The sequence below is a fragment of the Mesoplodon densirostris genome, chromosome 4 (assembly GCF_025265405.1).
Source record: "Mesoplodon densirostris isolate mMesDen1 chromosome 4, mMesDen1 primary haplotype, whole genome shotgun sequence".
Taxonomy (NCBI): domain Eukaryota; kingdom Metazoa; phylum Chordata; class Mammalia; order Artiodactyla; family Ziphiidae; genus Mesoplodon; species Mesoplodon densirostris.
Window position 1 is genome coordinate 148,441,520 of NC_082664.1, and position 16,623 is coordinate 148,458,142.

The following is a 16,623-nucleotide window of genomic DNA, read 5'->3' on the forward strand; positions in this document are numbered from 1 at the left end:
TATTGAGCTCTTCAGAAAAGGGTAAGGACTGGGGAATTGGTAAGAAGAACAAAAAGAATGACCCTGAGGTAGATAAGGCTGGGAGAACATGCAGCCTCCACTTGAAAAAGTGACATCCTGAAGGAAAAAACCTTCAGCGGAGGCAGAAGTTGGCAGGAGCGTCCGCCAGAGACAAACAAGATAAAGGGCAGTTTGTTAATCCTAGGAAGGGTGGCACAGCAGAGCTCCAAGAGTTGTCAGGGAAACACAGCATTAAGCAGGATGTAGAAAAACGCTCAAGGAGATGGCTGGCCCAAAGGACTTGTGTCAGGGGGCATCAAGGAGGATAAATATGGGCCACACTAACTACGTCTTTACCCAATATTTTAAAATAGTGTATCTGAAAGAGTCAAAAAGCAATATGGGTGCCAGTGTAGACCACCTTTCTCATTCACAACAACCTGTATTCATGACTGTGTTGATACATCTGTTCTAACACCCACAAATCCATCTACCTCAACTAACCTACAATTTTTTTTGACATGCCCACAAAGGTATCTTGAGGCTTTGTCAAATTCCTGTGTCAAAGCTAGCGATTATGTCTGTAACACTCCTCTAATCTGATAATAAGCCTGTCTAAAAAGAAAATGGCATGACAACCCACAATGGCCACTAATGAACTCCACATCCTTAAGTGCTCAGAGTTCATGGTCAATCATCTGTTCTACAGTCTGGAACAGGTGCAGTCAAGCTCCGACCATTCACTAATAGCAGCTTCCACATGCTGCACATCTAGTATATGCCAGATACTGTGTCAGAAGCACTTTAGGTAAATAATCTTCCCTGCATCCTAAGAAGTGGGTATTATTACCCCATCTTAACAAAAGGAAACCAAGGCTTAAAGGGCAAGTGTTTGTAGTGAGTTTGTCAGCTAATTAGTGACAGAGTGGGACCCAATTCTTTCTGATTCCTTGCTTTATTCTTTGTAACACACCATTCCCTAGTTACTTTTTTTTTTTTTTTTTTTTAATACTCAGGACTTTACATCTTCTTGTCTTCATGTTCTTGACACCTCTCTTTTGTTCAAATTCCTGTAAGACCATCAACTACAGACAAGCCATCTCGGGTTCCAGAGGTCAATACCCTGGGATCTAAATCATCCAGGTCTTAAAACTTCTCTAGGACCTTGCTGCTGCAGGAACTCATTAAAAATGTATCTTGGGCCCCACTCCAGACCTACTGAATCAGAACCTGCATTTTAACAAGATCCCCGGGAGATTTGTGTGCACATTAAAGTCTGAGAGGCACTAATCTAGAAAAATCTGAGGCTTGCTACTTCAAGCTTCTAATCAGTCCCCTTACCACACTCCAGAACCTTTTGTATGTAATTATTTCCTTGACTTCCTTGTTATTCAAATACAGCTCTTACAGCACGATGGCAACTAATACACAGGAGGAAAAAAGAACCCAAGGTGGCTATGTAGGACATTTCCCAAAGAGTCTGATCTCTGAAACATGCCCCCCAACCCCCCCGACCCCCACCGGGGTGGGGAGGGGGTGCTGGAGGAGAGGAGAGAGGGAAAGAAACCTAACCAGGAACAAATAAAGAATATTAAAAAAATTGGAATGGACTGTGATAATAATTTCAGGAAAAATGACGGCCAGAAAGAAGCTGAACATTGTGAAAAACATTCAAGACAAGAACTCTGTAAGCTCATATCAAGCAAATACAAAGAGAGCGGGCCTACTGCTTGAGGCAGACAACTGCTAAGAGACAAAGGAGAGAAAAGTGCTATTAAGGACACTATTGGGTCACCAGAGAAAACTGGAATATGAACAACAGTTTAGTGAGAGTATTATATCAATTTTACGTTGACTGAAATTCATAGCTTTTGCTGTACATGAATGTACGTTAGAACATCTCTATTCTTTATGGTACAGAAAGAAATTATATATAGAGATATACATATAGAGAGAGAACTGCAAATGATAAACCAAATGAGGTAAATGTCAACAACAGGAGAATCTGGATAAATGAAATACAAGTAACCTTTGTATAATTTTTATTTTGTATTTGTGACTTCTGTAAGTTTGAAATTTCCAAACAAAAAAAAATTTTTATGACCGAAGGAAAACCAGTCAATGCCCATTTGACTTTCTTCACCTTTCTCAAGGCAACTGATCTGACCAGAAAACAGAAATCAAGCACAACTAATAGGGACTAGAATCCCAGGGGGAAAAATGGTAACTGAGTACACCTTTGGAGTCTCTGCCTATAAGAGAAATCACCTTCTTTTAAACAAGCTTTTTAAAGCATCAGAAACACTTGCATAGATATTTGCAGACACATATAGGTACGAAGTTCTGCCTTCTCAACCAAGCACACCAAGGGCCATCCTTACCACCCCACTCCAGCAGTAATTAGCTCAACACCCGGCAGAAAGCAGGTGATCAACGCTTGCTGAATATGAATAGTACTGAAAGAAAGGGAGTATCATATCCCTAGGAGCCAGTATGCTCACTGAGGCTACTCCCCTTCTATCAAGGTTATTCAATTTAAGGACACAGTGCTGACTGAGATGCAATTCAGAATTAGAGGGAAAAAACCTTAGTTCATCCCAACCCAGCCCATCACCAAAACAGAGGTTGAAAGTACTGTTACTTGCCATATCAAATTTGTGACAATATTCCTTCCACTAGTTTCAAATACTTTCTTCAAAGAGAACTAAACATATATAGATACAGGCTGAAGAGAGTCACTCCCCCTGGGATCCTCACAACCACTGAAATATACTTCTACATTCAAACACAAGGAGCAGGGAAGAGTATCCACTGAACACTATTCCAACCACACAGGAAAACGGGAAAGGGGCAGTGCTGTGAGACAAACATGAAACATCAGAGTGCACCAGAATTAACACACCTGGGTCACATCAGCACCTCCACATCAGTTTCCTGCAAATATTAAATTGGAAGAGGCCAAGAATACAGGAGTTTGACTAGAAGATACAGGGAAGACAAGAAATCCTGTATCAAGAGGCCAAGGATTTTCTAGGTGGTTTGAGATAGTTTCTTCAACCCACAGAAGGAGCCAAGTTCTGGAAACTGTCACTCATGGTCAGATGCCCTACAGTGACCTGACTGTCCCTCTATACAGCCCAACCTCACAAAGGACCTGGCTATGTAGTTCTTTGAGTATCTACAGACCAAAGGGAGGAAAGCAGCAGAGACAGTGGGCTTCTTGGGAAGGTGGGACCTCGTTTCAAGAGACAGAGCCTGTCTTGCTCCCAGCTAAGCCCATGAGACTATATTCCCCTATATACGTCTGCTGAGTAAGGAGCACTGATTCCCACCAGCTGGGAATCAGGAGGGAAGGAGCAATCACGTCTTCCTAACTTGAAATATAAAGTATACCTCCTGGGAAGACACTCTCTCCAAGCCATATATCCCAGTGGAAGTGACAGGTTCCTTATGCTGTAGGCCAGTGACCGATCTCAAACTACACTCCCCATCATTCGGCACAGAACATCATCAAAGTCAGATGTCGAGTATTAACCTAGATGGACTAAACGGGGGGAGAGTGTGGGAGAGACGTCCCATGGTCCCTTTCAATGGTGGCCAAGGCCCCGACCTCTCTGCTCCGCTCCTATCTTGACCTCTACAACTCAGGGATCAAAGGAAGTCTGAGGTGTACCAGGTGCCTCCAGCCCAGGTGGCCAAGTGTACGGCAAATCTTTATCTTCCAAAAGTGACTAAGAAAAACAGTATGCTCTCCCTGGAGCACAGGCACCCATCCCCACTCACATGCCGGCAGGAACCCGCATCAGCTACAGACGGTTCTAACGGAAGTCACGGGGGGAAGAGGACCTGGCAGAGGGTTCCAGCTCATTAATGCTACCTCAGAGGGTACAAGAGACCAAATCAGCAGTACTATTTTTAGACTGATTGTTAACTTTCTCCACTTTCACCCTTCTGTGCCAGCTCCTGTGGGTTTTACAGCTGAGTCACTGTTGGAATTTTCTGAAGCCTTCCCCAAGAGTACAAAGGCACCCGAGAGTGATGGCGGCAGCAGCAATGGCAGCAGGAGCCAGGCACCGGATGCCTGCACTGCAAGACACTGAGCTTGAGCTCAGCTCAGGGACAGCCCAGGCCTGAGACATCATAGTCTGTCTAACAGGAGTAATCACGGGAAAAACCCAGACCAGGAGCCATTATTTCCAGCCCAAGACACAAGGCTGCGCCTGGAACCCTTCTTCCCTATCCCAACCCTTGGTCCTGGGTTGCCTGCTCAAAATCTACCTAAAGGCATAAGAGGAGCACTCGTTGCAGGTATAACAGAACGCTCTCTGCCTATGACCCCAACCCTGCAACTCTACAACACACCCCAACTCAGGCGGTGATCCTGCGAGTCTGAACTCCCTCCACCAACTCCCACAGGTCCAAGGTGGTACCCGACATAGCCTTTCTCCCCGATCTTGATCACTGGACAAGTTTCATTAACCTGAAGAAATGACATGCTCAAGTCCCATGTAAGGTCAGCAATACTCGGTCCCAGGACCCAACCACCTCAACTTCTCACCTAGGAGGTACCATGTTGTCACACTGCTTCTCAGGCCCTCCCCTCCTCTCTGCACTAAAAGCTATTCTCCTCAGTAGACTACCTGACTCCATGACAGAATTCATGCTCCGGTGTATGAAAAAAACTTTCTGTAAATGCATCATCATGCCCTAAAAGCTATGAGGGCTCAGAGATACTGATCACTGAACAATCTGTCCGTCCAGATGATCAACACAAGTAGGAAGCAGAAGAGAAAGAGACTTTTCTGAACTCTGTAGTTCAAACTTACCCAGAATTAACTCAGCACTCATCATTCACTCAGTAAATACTTACTAAAAAGACAGGAGCCAGGCTCTGTGCTACATACTGGGAATATAAGCAGTGAAGACTTGGACAGCTGAGGTAGATTTGCAGGAGAACTTGCTTGGGCCCAGAAGTCCATGTTCCACAGAGGAGGAACCCAACCCTACTTTGAACGCTTGCCTCAGAAAGGTTATTTGCAAGTAGAGCAGCAGCAGAAGCAAAATGCTGAAGACTCCCCTCTCATCCCAGGCTGATTCAGCCTGCAGACCAATGGGGAGCCTATAAGTGACAAAGCACAGGGAACATACATACTCTTCACTGGTTAGCGGTTAGGGCAGAAATCAAAGAGGGTGAACAGGTTAATCTCCAAGGGACTTCTAAGGAGTGGGAGGAAACAGGACATGTCCTCTGGCATCCTTAGACTGAGCGTCTGGTCTGCCCACTGGGCTTCTGCACAAGGCCTTCATTAGGAGTCCTTGTTTCCAGGTCCCCTAAAGTAGGTTCTCAGTCACCCCACTTCCTGCTGAGTAATGCTGCATGCAAAAGAGTCACTGGGGGAAGGCAGGAACACAAATGCATCGGGGGGCACAGCTGATGAGCTGAGACTCAGGGTGAAGAGGGAGTCAGAACTGTCTCGTACCCTAGCCTTGAGGGGCCCTCGGCAAAGGAAAACGTCATGGCTGAACAGCCCTGGAGTTGTATATACAGAGATACCTTACCGGAAGTGTTCTTGCTCAGCATGTTAGGGTTCTGCCCACAGGAACACAGGTGTGATAGGAAGCGTAAGAGGCTTGGAATCAAAGAAACCCAGGCTCGAAATCTGGTCGTTGTTTCACTTTTGGCACCTCACGAGCTCTGGGAGCATCATTTCCTCATCTTTCAGATAGGAACAATAATAGTACCCATTTCACAGGACTGTGAAAGCATTAAATCATGTGATATACTTCACATAGGAAGTAGTCGATAAATGGTGATTAGTCACTCTCTCCCCCATCCCAGGACATTGAGGATAGCTTTCAAAGCCCTCCTGTTCCATTACAGGACTTAGGACACTGGAGGCAGGACAAAGGTAGCCCCAGACACATGTCACTGGGGTCACTTCTAACATTCATCTTGCCCTGATGGGAAGGAAGGCTTCCTTCCCAGCGTGAGATGAGGCCTTAGGGGTAGGCAGAGTCTAGAAGGGAGGGACCTCACAGAGTACCACACCCAAACCGATGCTGGCCTTATAGGCACAACTCTCAAAAACAGATTACACCCCAGGGTCTTCCTGCAGGCCTCCCAGGCCAATGAAATCCATGTAGCAGATGGACCTTAGCCCCTGGAGACAGGTCTCCATGTACCAGTCTCATGCTGAGAATCCAATGAAATGTTGCCCCAATGCCAAAAAAATCCTTAGGGGAGAAAATGGAAGCCCCCAAGCACAGCAACTATCATGCTGCATTTGGTATTCGTTCTCATCTATTTCCCCTTGATAGTTAAGGGGATTTTTAAGCGCAACAATTTTATTCGTTGATGTATATTCAGTGCCTAACACAGTACCTGGCACACAGCCAGTGCTCAGTATTTGTTGAATGAATTTAGCCAAGGTTTTTCAGGCAAGAGCCCTGCTATCTCCAACCTTGCCCCCTACACATTGCTGAAAACTTAAAGAGTTGTGGAAAATGGTCAGATGTAAACCCATAGCCACATGGGGCAATATATCCCCCAGCAGGGCCAAGAAGAAGCTTGCACCATGTGCTCCACGCAGACACAGCAAGCTACCAGGCTGTCTGCAATGATGACTCCCAGACTGTCCAGAGCTGTTGAAATACCTCCTCCCTCCCTGAATAAACTGAGCTAGTTGGTCTTCAGATGGGGAGGCAGTGTAGGCACTGGAATGTGGGCTGCATGTTCCTGCATCGCTGGCAAGGGTGCAGCTGGCTGGTGGGAAGGCTGCGTCCTACTCCAGGAGGCGGCACCCACATGTGGGCTTTCCAAGAAGGCTCGGAGAAAGGAGAGAGATGGCCATCACCACAGCTCCCAAGCCCAAGGATAACGTGGGGATCAGGGATGGCTGTGCCCTCAACTCTCGGAAAGGAAGACATACACACACTAACCCTGCCCATGGCTAAGTCACACCTCTGGGGCAACTCTCTGGGTTCCCATTAATGCCAGGGCCACAGATTACAGGCCCTCCCTGATCCAAAAAATCATGAAGTATTTATTGCCTAAGTGCTTGAGACAGAACATGGAGAAGTAAATCCATCCACACTTCAGAGACAAATAACTACAAACAGGCCTTTCAGGTAGTGGGGAAACTGAGGACATCATGGCTGGGCCCAAGCTTTTTTTTTTTTTTTTTTTTTTAACAGCCTAATTTCAGAATGACTTTCAGGCCCTCTCCAAGCCCCAAGTTGGCCCCTCCTGCATTTCTATTTGTTATAATACATTTCAGAAGGACCCCTGTAGCTAAGAGAAACCAGAGCCAAAGAAGGGCCACACCCAACGTGATACCAGTGAGAGACAGTGTCTTGGTCAAACACTGATCACCACAGACAGGTGCCTGCCTCCTGGGTGGGCTCCCCTGTCTTTTGCTCAGATACAGCAGTGAGGGTGGGGACAAGGTCAGCTTCACAGGGCCCCCGGCTGGCTTCAGAATACCACATAAAAGAAACTACCACTACCTCCAAGCCAAGATCTCCAGGCACAGGACACCAAACAGTGACACCACACTTCCCAGCCCAGGGAAGAACCTGAGTCAGCTAAAGCCTGGTACTTCAAGAAATTCTACCTCAACTCAGAGGTAGTTACTTAAGGTGAAGCTCTTCCCCACCTGCAGCCAAATAAAAATAATCCACCCTCTACCCCCAATCAAATGGGATTTACCAAAAAACTGGGCATTAAAATGCCAACAGACACAACAGTCCCAGGCTCTGCAAAGCATTCTAAAAAAAGACCTGCGCCAAACAGGGTGGAGGCCAGAGAAATCAACAAGACCGTACCTTGCTGCCATGACTGCCAGCTTCTGGAGATGGGAGGCTCTGTGAACCCCACTGTCAGCACCAACAGCAAATGGCCGCCCCCACCCCCCCTCCCACCTTTTTAAAGTACCTGCTGCCAATATTCTTTTTATTAAGGTGTAATTTACATAAAGCGAAATACATAGATTTTTATGTATAGTTACAGTATTTCTTAAGTTCACATTTCTTCCTGAATACTCCAAGACTTGCATCTGGCCAACCCTCCCCCTCGAACCACAAGAGGGAAATAAACGGGCAATGGGAAGGTCTGAGCAGAAGCAGTTCAAGGGGTTGCCAAGAAGCCCCTTCAACTTGTCCCCATCGAATCCTTCCAAGATGACAAGGGATCCTAAAGGGGAGTGATTCTTCCTTCATCTACTTGGTCATCCTTAACACAAAGAAAGAAAAAAAAAAAAAAAGCCTCCGCAGCTGAGAGTTACTCCACCCCACTTACCCTGCTTACCCCTTTCCAGGATCAATGCTCTTAACCTTATGTTAAGCCAATTCCAATATCCCAGTATTACCCAGCCTCACTTATGGTTAAAATTCTTCCCTTGCCATGATTCAGGGACCACCCATCCTTCATACATAGCTCCCTAGTTTTAAGAGCCACTGAGAAATAGAGTCTGGACATCCAGTAATCAGCCCCTTAAGTCCCCTCCCCCGCCTAAAAGTGTTTTGCTTCATCATCTCCAAGACAGGCCTGGGCACTAGGGGGTTAGCTGGATCTTTTCTGCATAAGACTGTCACCTTGTGGACCCTTCTCGGGGCCACCTCAGGTACAGACTAACAACTCCAGGGAATTTATCAGGGTAAGTGGAAAAGCCATGCCTGCCTTTACGAGCAACCATCTGTCCTGCCACACTCACAGCCAGCATTTCCATCTTTTGCAAAACAGCTCCATGTTGTATGGGGAGTGGGGGAGATGCAAAGGTGAACAGAACAACTGTTGCTGTGGATATCTTCACTCACTACCCCATACACCACCGCCCCCAAAGCCAACTCATTTTCTAGCACTCACCTGAGTGTGTGCTGCTCTGGGCTGAAGAATCTGAGTCCTGGGTGCTCCAGGGTCGGTCCCAGCCTGTGAGACTGAGGGACTGCAGGCCAAGGCACAAGTCATTTGCATCTGGGAGGCCACGGGAAGAATCTTGCGCAGAGGTGGGGAAAAGCATCCTGCTTGTAACTGTTTCTTCAGAGTCCTGGAAGTCTGCTTTGGACAGGAGGACAGCAGAACCCCAGAGTTAAGGGCTGTTTTCCCCAGTATTATCAACAATAAATAATATTAATAATAGTTTCCTTAGGCTCAAGGACCAAACATCCAAGCTGGCTGGATGCTGCAGCCGCTGCCTCTGCACTTTTGGGGGTATTAGAGCAAGAGCAGTTGCCATACAGCCCCCCTCCCCACATACACACCCCTATCCCGTCTGCATTACAGACTGGGCCAGCATGTGATCAGGCTGCTGATGCTTCCCGCTGCCAGTGACATCAGCCGGCTGAGCCGTGCAATAGAGAGCGGCATCATCCCTCACAGAACGGGGGAGGAGCAGGAGGGGACGACAGGGAGGAGACTTGCCTCCCAGGGAAAAGACAGCACAACAGCTACTTGCAACAGTCCGGGTGCAGTGCCGGTAAGTCAGGGTTGCAAGGCAGCGCCCTCCGGTCTCCAGCAATAGTGGGCAAGCGGCCCTCAGGCACGACTGAAGTCCTCTCTGCCGACAGCAAAGCCAAAGCAGCAGACTGCCTGCTTGTGTAGCTCTGCCCTCCTGCCCCTCCCTTTCCCTCCCTCTGCTCTCCACCCCCCAAACCCAAAAACACTCTAGTCCTGGACTCTCTCCAGCTGCTTGCTCAAGCCCTGGTTTTGCAGCCCGATGCAAAGCTTCACAATTCTGCTAGCAAAAATCTATGTGCTCCAAGTGGCCCCTGAGCAGTACCCTGACACAGCAGTGTTTACCACTGAGGATGAGACAACCTTCAGAAAAACACTGTACACTCGGACCCTGGGGAACAACACTTGGTGCTCCAGGCTTGTCAGGAGCAGCTGATCAGAGAAAGGGGGTCAGCTTCGACAGGGGGAGGGTGAGTCATTGGGCAACCCACAGGCCAGAGTAAGATCTGTCCTGACTAGGATACTCCCTGTTCCCAAGTTCTCGCACCCCAAAAGGATGGGCATCAATCACGAGCAGATACAGCAGGACCAGCTCCTCCCTCCTGCAAGTGTAGGTACAGACTGAGGAAACACTCCCAAAACAGTGTCTGACAGACCAAAATAAGAGAAACAGTCTCAGAAGCAGGATTATGCCTTATCAGAAACCCCATGTACAGGAGCTCACATCACCTGGTTCTGTCAATACTGTTTCTCTTGCTTTTCCAGGAGCACTCAGGATACACTGGCCAGCTGTAAGGATCACTGATGCCGCTGGCTGCTCAGGCCCCCTCTTAGGGGTGCTGCCCAGGACCAAAGCCCTATTTCAGTGACCACTCACAGCTCCAGCACCAAGTCCAGCTCTGCCCAGAGCTTCTGGAAACTGCCATTTCCTGTCTGCCAACATACTCTCCTGCACCAGTCCTTTTCCAACATGCCCTCCAGTCACAAGGCTTCTTCCTCAGAAAGGAGGGTAAAGCGAAGGTCCCAGCTTCAGCAAGCAGGCTGCTCGCACCTAGACCAGGTAGGCAGCACTCCACCCTGCTTGTTTTCCCATGTTACAAGAAGAAGTAACCAGATACGGGAAGCATGCCCACCTGGGACCGCCCAGGACAGGGTTACGAAGTGGGCAGAGTGGAGGATAATGCTGTTATCCACAGGAACAGCTGGCCAGAGCCTCCTGAGTATACCCTTCTGTCCACAGGCACTCAGGCATAGCCTAGAGGGGGAAAATGGCCAGTCTGTGGGAGGGACTCCTCCCCTTGGGTTTTTTTTTCTTTTTTTTTTTTAAGAGCTTTGCTGCTGTGTCATCCATCCACATTATTCCTGTCTGGCTGTAGATACTCTGCTTGCTCCCTGTCTGTGTCTATCAAAGCCTTCTTCACCACTGCACAGGCTGAGCAAGGACTCACCCATGCTGGTGTGGCCCCCACCCCAGACCACTCCCTCCTGCTTCTCTGTCCACCCTTCCCCTAAGCTAAGGATATACTTTAAAAATAATCCATATGTATTAATTATAAAAACACAATGCTTCCTTTAAAAATCCATATTTAAGTACCCATTCCCCACCTACACCAACTATCTATGTCGTCCCTTCCATCACAATGTGAGCACACCTACAACTGGAAGCAATCGTTCCTCCCTTCCCCATCTAAAATCAGGGCATTTGTGGATATGGGTACCCTCATGCCCCAGGCAGAGAGAATCTAATCATCAACTATACTCTTGCTACCCAAACTATAGTGTGGCAGACCAGCAATATCAGCATCACTAGGAGCTTGTTATAAACAGAGAATCTCAGACTCCACTTGAGACCTATGGAATTGATCTACATTTAACAAGACTCCCAGTTGATATTAATGCACATAAAAGTTTGAGTAGCACTAATCTATACAACTACCATGAACTTCCAAACCCAAGCAGAAAGACCCCAGGCCTGAGCAGCACATCAGTTTAAGTCCGTTTAGAAACAAATGGCTACAAGCATCTAGAAGCCTGGAGATCTACATACAGTGTAACTCTCTCCCTTTAATCACAGCATTCACACTAAGACATCACCTTTATCTTTATCCAGACATTCTCCATTCCACTGCTTTTTTTAGGTAAAGGCTTGCACTACCATTGTAGGATTCTTTCACTAGTTCCTCAAACTAATAGAAGACCCTGTTAACCCCTTGGTGTGGCAGGCTGGGAAAAATTAAGTAGCTTTAAAAGTCTGATAGAGCTTGCTTTACTCACCAGGTCTGCCACCGTGTGATCTCGGTCAAGTTACTAAACTTTTCTGAGCATCTTTTCATCTGTAAAGTAGCAACAGCAGCTATCTTTCAGGTGTTTTGCAAGGATTACATAAAGCATTTGGTACAGTGCCTGGCACAAAGTATTTTATCAGTATGTTGCTTTTAGTAGGTGACCACATAATTTATCATCCAAACAAAGGCACTTTTGAGAGAGAAAGGGGGCAGATATTAATAATCATACCAGGACAGCAAGCTTGAACAGAGACAGTCCTAGGTGAAATGGTAGGCATGATCACTCTTATCTGCGGCCATTTGCGTTCAAAAACATTTTACCCAAAAAAGCCTCTTTTCTAATGGCTTCCTGATCCCAGCTCTCCAAACATGCCCATTCTGTTCTACCTCTTCAATCTACATTGACATAAAGTTTGAGAAGTTAACTGTCAACACAGGCTAACATTCAGTAAGTTGAAAGGTCTGAAACACAAAGCCTGATTTTACTGAGTAAAGCCCATCTTTGCTTCTCAAACTCACATCTGATGCTGACAGGAACTTGACCCTTTTTATTGGAAGATATTCTTTATAACCTTTAGCCAAGCACAAACTAGACACTTCGAAGATACTAAAAACTGGGAACAAGCACATGATGAAGTGAGACTTCTCCTTCTAAGGCTATCTATTTGAATAATGTCTCAGCTTAAATGCTTTCTACATCAACCCTAACCCTAACCCTACAAGTTTCTATCAATACCTACACAACGTTTCCGATTTAAGTTTCTTAATTTGGTTCAAAAATTTAAAATCATCTCCCTTTGAAAATATCAGTTATCTTCTTTATAGTTAATCTCCCAAACTTCTTAGCAACTGGACAACTCATGGAAACAAGTAAACTGACCCAAAGTCCAAAGTTTGCCACAGTCTAAAATACAGTAGCCCCTGGTAGACTCAAAATGCAGAGGTGACCCAGGGGCTCTGGCTCTAGGGCTCAGAGTAGTATAGCCTCAACTCTAATCATTTCCATCCTCAGCATAAGAACATGTCTGTCCTCTGATGACTCCTCTGCCAACAAAACTTAGCATGAAGCTGCTCAGGGTTCTCTGTAGCTATCATTCCTGAGCATCTGCCAAGTAGGGAAGTGAAACAAGAAAAGAGTAGTGACTTCAGGCCCCCGTTTATGAAACCATTAAGTCAGGTTCCATTGTATAAAGGTAGATGGTGACTGCAAGAAGTCTGTTGAGGCCCCTGGGAAACCAGAGATGGCTTCACACAGTAGATGCATCACGAGCTGATCCTCGGCAGAAAGGGACCTGGTTCGGAGGAGGTAATAGGGGAGAAGGTAATAAGCAACGTGTGTTTGGGCTAGCCAAGCCAGGAAGAACTGAGGCTGGAATATCAAACTGATGCTCAGGCATGCAGTGAAAAACCTCGTACCCTCTTAAACAAGAAATAATGTGGTAGAGGGCCCAAGATGAACCAGAGATCCGAGCTAGGGAGGCCAGCCAGGGAGGTAAGGGATGAGAGGAAAGAGGAGGAAGACGACGGCAGAACAGTTGGATAAGGAGGGAAGAGGAGGAGTTGGGGAGCAGGGTAATATGTTAAATGACATAAAGCAGACTACAAAGTTGCATCTATATCATGATTATATAACTATGTGAAAATTTTGTATGTTGACAGATGATGTTGGTAAAGGAATACAGAAAAATACAAACAGCTTATGTGTGAGGGTAGCAGGCTGCTAGTGGATTTATTGTCCTTTAGTTATTGCACAAACAGTACAACGAAAGCTGTCTTCTCCTTTCTTTCTCTTTAGACTTTCAACAAGCACACTATTACAATTTGTACGGCAACTACACTTGAAATCTTTTACAAAATCTCAACTTCATCCCCAAATTCCAGTCCCTGGGAATAGCAAAGAAAGGACATTGAATCACTTGTCCCCATTAAATTTCTTTTAAATACCTGAACTTACAGTCTGTTGAGGCTACTTAAATCAATGATTTATGGTTCCTGAAGTTTTAAACAGCCCATAAAGTAGCATTTCTAAGAATGTATTTCTAAAAAGACTGTTTAAAAGACTATTCCCCTGCCCCCACACCGCCAACTCAAGAAAACAGAAATGATTCTAAAAATCCATTTTGATGATCTAAAGAAAAAGAGCCAACATGCAAGAAGTCAGACATCTGCCACGATCATGTCAACTGTTGTGTGCACTGGGGCCCTTAACCACTCACACCAGGGGGACTGAACGTTTCCCTAAAGCAGTACTTCTCAAACTTTCATGGGCATAGGAGTGACTTGGGAATCTGTACAACACTGACTCTGACTCAGTGGGTGTGGGTCAGGTCCCAGAATCTGCATTCCTAAACTACTCCCAAGTGATATCTTACACTACTGGTTTGCTGAGCACACTGTGAGCATTAAGAGTTTAAAATGGTCTTCCTACCCCAGACTCTCTCTTCCAGGTAATTCATCCCATTCTTACACAACACCCCCTCTTCATGGTGTTCATTCTCCTAAACAAGTGCCTTCAACGGTTCCCTGTAGCCTCTCAGATCAAAGCCAATCTCCAGGCTTACTAACTTTCTCTCACACTATTCATCAAACTTTAAAGGCTGAACCTGAGTCAATCACAACTCCCTAGAAGTTCACACTCTAAGAGAACCATGTACTGTTAATCTGTGTGTTAATAACAGTAGTTCAGAAGAGAAGGAATGCATGATGCCTAGGATGTTCAAAGAAAGCTTCCTTATAATTTCAGCTATACTTTAACCACATTACAGATTAAGGTATGAGAGAACATTAGGTTTACTTTGTACTTCCCACCATAAAAATATGATCATTGGCTCATTTTAGTCTCAACCACATTAATGATCTTCAAATGAATTCTGTAATTTATTTCAAAGCAATTTCTATGTTTCTGAAAATAAATATTAACAATGTTTAGATTTTAAAATAGCATATACCATGTTTACATACTGGAAAATTCAATATTAATTATTATTATTATTATTTTTTTTTTTTGCGGTACACGGGCCTCTCCCGTTGCGGAGCACAGGCTCTGGACGCGCAGGCTCAGCGGCCATGGCTCACGGGCGCAGCCGCTCCGCGGCATGTGGGATCTTCCCAGACCGGGGCACAAACCCGTGTCCCCTGCATCGGCAGGCAGACTCTCAACCACTGTGCCACCAGGGAAGCCCCAGTGAGGACGTTTTTAACAAATGGTGCAGGAACAGCCAAATACCTATATGGGGGGGGAATGAACCTTGACCCCCTATCTCACACCATTTACAAACATTAATTTAATATTAATCAGAGAGACCTAAAGGTAAAAGTTTTAACTTTTTAAAGCTTCTCTAAGAAAATACAGACTATCTTTCTGACCTGGGGCGGGGGGGGGGGCCGGGGGGATGCATAGCATTGTTTCTTACAGAGGACACGGAAAGCACCGATCATTAGAGAAAGTCTTGATACGTTGGACTTTTCAAAATTAAAAACGTCTGCTCATCAAGACACCATTAAGAAAATAATTAAGTAACCTACAAAATGGTAGAAAATATCTGCAACCATACCTGACAAATGGCTAGTATCTGGAGTATATAAGAAATATTAACAACTCAAAAGTAAAAGAAAAAAACAATTTTTAAAAAAGGGCAGACAAATCTTCAAAAGGCATTTCACACAAAAATACAGAACTGGACAATAAGCACTAGAAAAAATGCTGAATATCATTAGTCATTAAAGAAATGCAAATTAAACCACAATGAGATACTACTACATACCCACCAGATGGCTAAAATTAAAAAGACTGCTCCACAGTTTGCCAACATTTGGTGTTGCTGATCAGAACTTCCATATATTATTTTATGATGGTACAATCACTTTTGAAAAAGCTCTGCCAATTTCTTATACAATTACACATATACTATCCTATGACCCAGAAATTCTACTCCTAGGTATTCAACTAAGAGGAATGCAAGTGTATGTCTACAAAAAGACCTGTACATGAATGGTGATAGCAGCTTTATGCATAATCACCAAAACCTGGAATGAATCCAAGTGACCATTAACAGAAGAATAAAATGTGGTGTATACATACATATACTAGAATATTACTCAGCAATAAAAAAGAATAGACTATTGATACATACACCAACATGGATGAATCTCAATTACACTGAGCGAAATAAACCTCACGTAACATAGCATATATGATTCCACTTACTTGAAGTTCTAGAAGAGGCAAAGCTAATATACAGTGAAATCAGGTGGTTGCCTCCAGGGGGTAGTAGTGGGAGCTGACTAGGAAGGAGATGAGGGAACTTTCTGAGGGGATGGCAATGTACTACATTTTGTTGGGAGTTGGGTATGTGCATTTGTCAGAATGCATCTAATGATACACACAGGATTTGTGCATTTCACTGTTTATTAATTTTACCTCCAAAAACCTCTAAACAAATACTGAACATTAGAGTTAATATGCATGCTGAAGTTATTTAAGGGTGAATTATATCCATGTCTGCAAATTACTTTGAAATGCATCATAAAAGGAGATGGACTGATAAATGGTTAGGGGGATATATAAACGGCTATGTGATAAAGCAAATATGACAAAATGCTGACTGCAGAGTCTAGGTGATGGGTATTATGGGTGTTCACTTTATAATTCATTCATGTTTTCTGTATGCTTGAAAATGTTCAAAATAAAATGTTGGGGGAAAATGAAGTTAGACTTTTTCTGACTAAAAGCAAGCCTGAAGTAATTGGTTTGATGATAAAAACCAACTACCAACTTCATTAAATTAGATTTTATGGTTGACATTTTCCATAAGCAGAACGAGTTAAAATCTACAGACCCAAGGTTTTGACAAAACATAAAGCAAGTGATAAGATAAAAAGTATTTT

General features: G+C 45.0%; 1 protein-coding gene across 5 annotated transcripts in view; it reads right to left on the bottom strand.

The window, feature by feature from the left end:
• CPEB1 (cytoplasmic polyadenylation element binding protein 1) overlaps nt 1-10,246 on the bottom strand; it is a 28,143-nt gene extending 17,897 nt beyond the window's left edge. For 2 of the 5 annotated variants that reach the window (XM_060095339.1, XM_060095338.1), the window contains exons 1-2: nt 9,419-9,595; nt 8,864-9,052 (exon numbers count right to left, since the gene is read on the bottom strand). In XM_060095339.1, coding sequence (XP_059951322.1) covers nt 8,864-9,017 — 154 coding nt within the window. In that variant the 5' untranslated portion in view covers nt 9,018-9,052; nt 9,419-9,595. Of the gene's footprint in view, nt 1-8,863; nt 9,056-9,258; nt 9,344-9,418; nt 9,596-10,180 lie in introns of those variants that run through there. The other 3 variants (XM_060095340.1, XM_060095337.1, XM_060095335.1) reach the window with 3 other exon arrangements.
• Nucleotides 10,247-16,623: the final 6,377 nt, after the last annotated feature.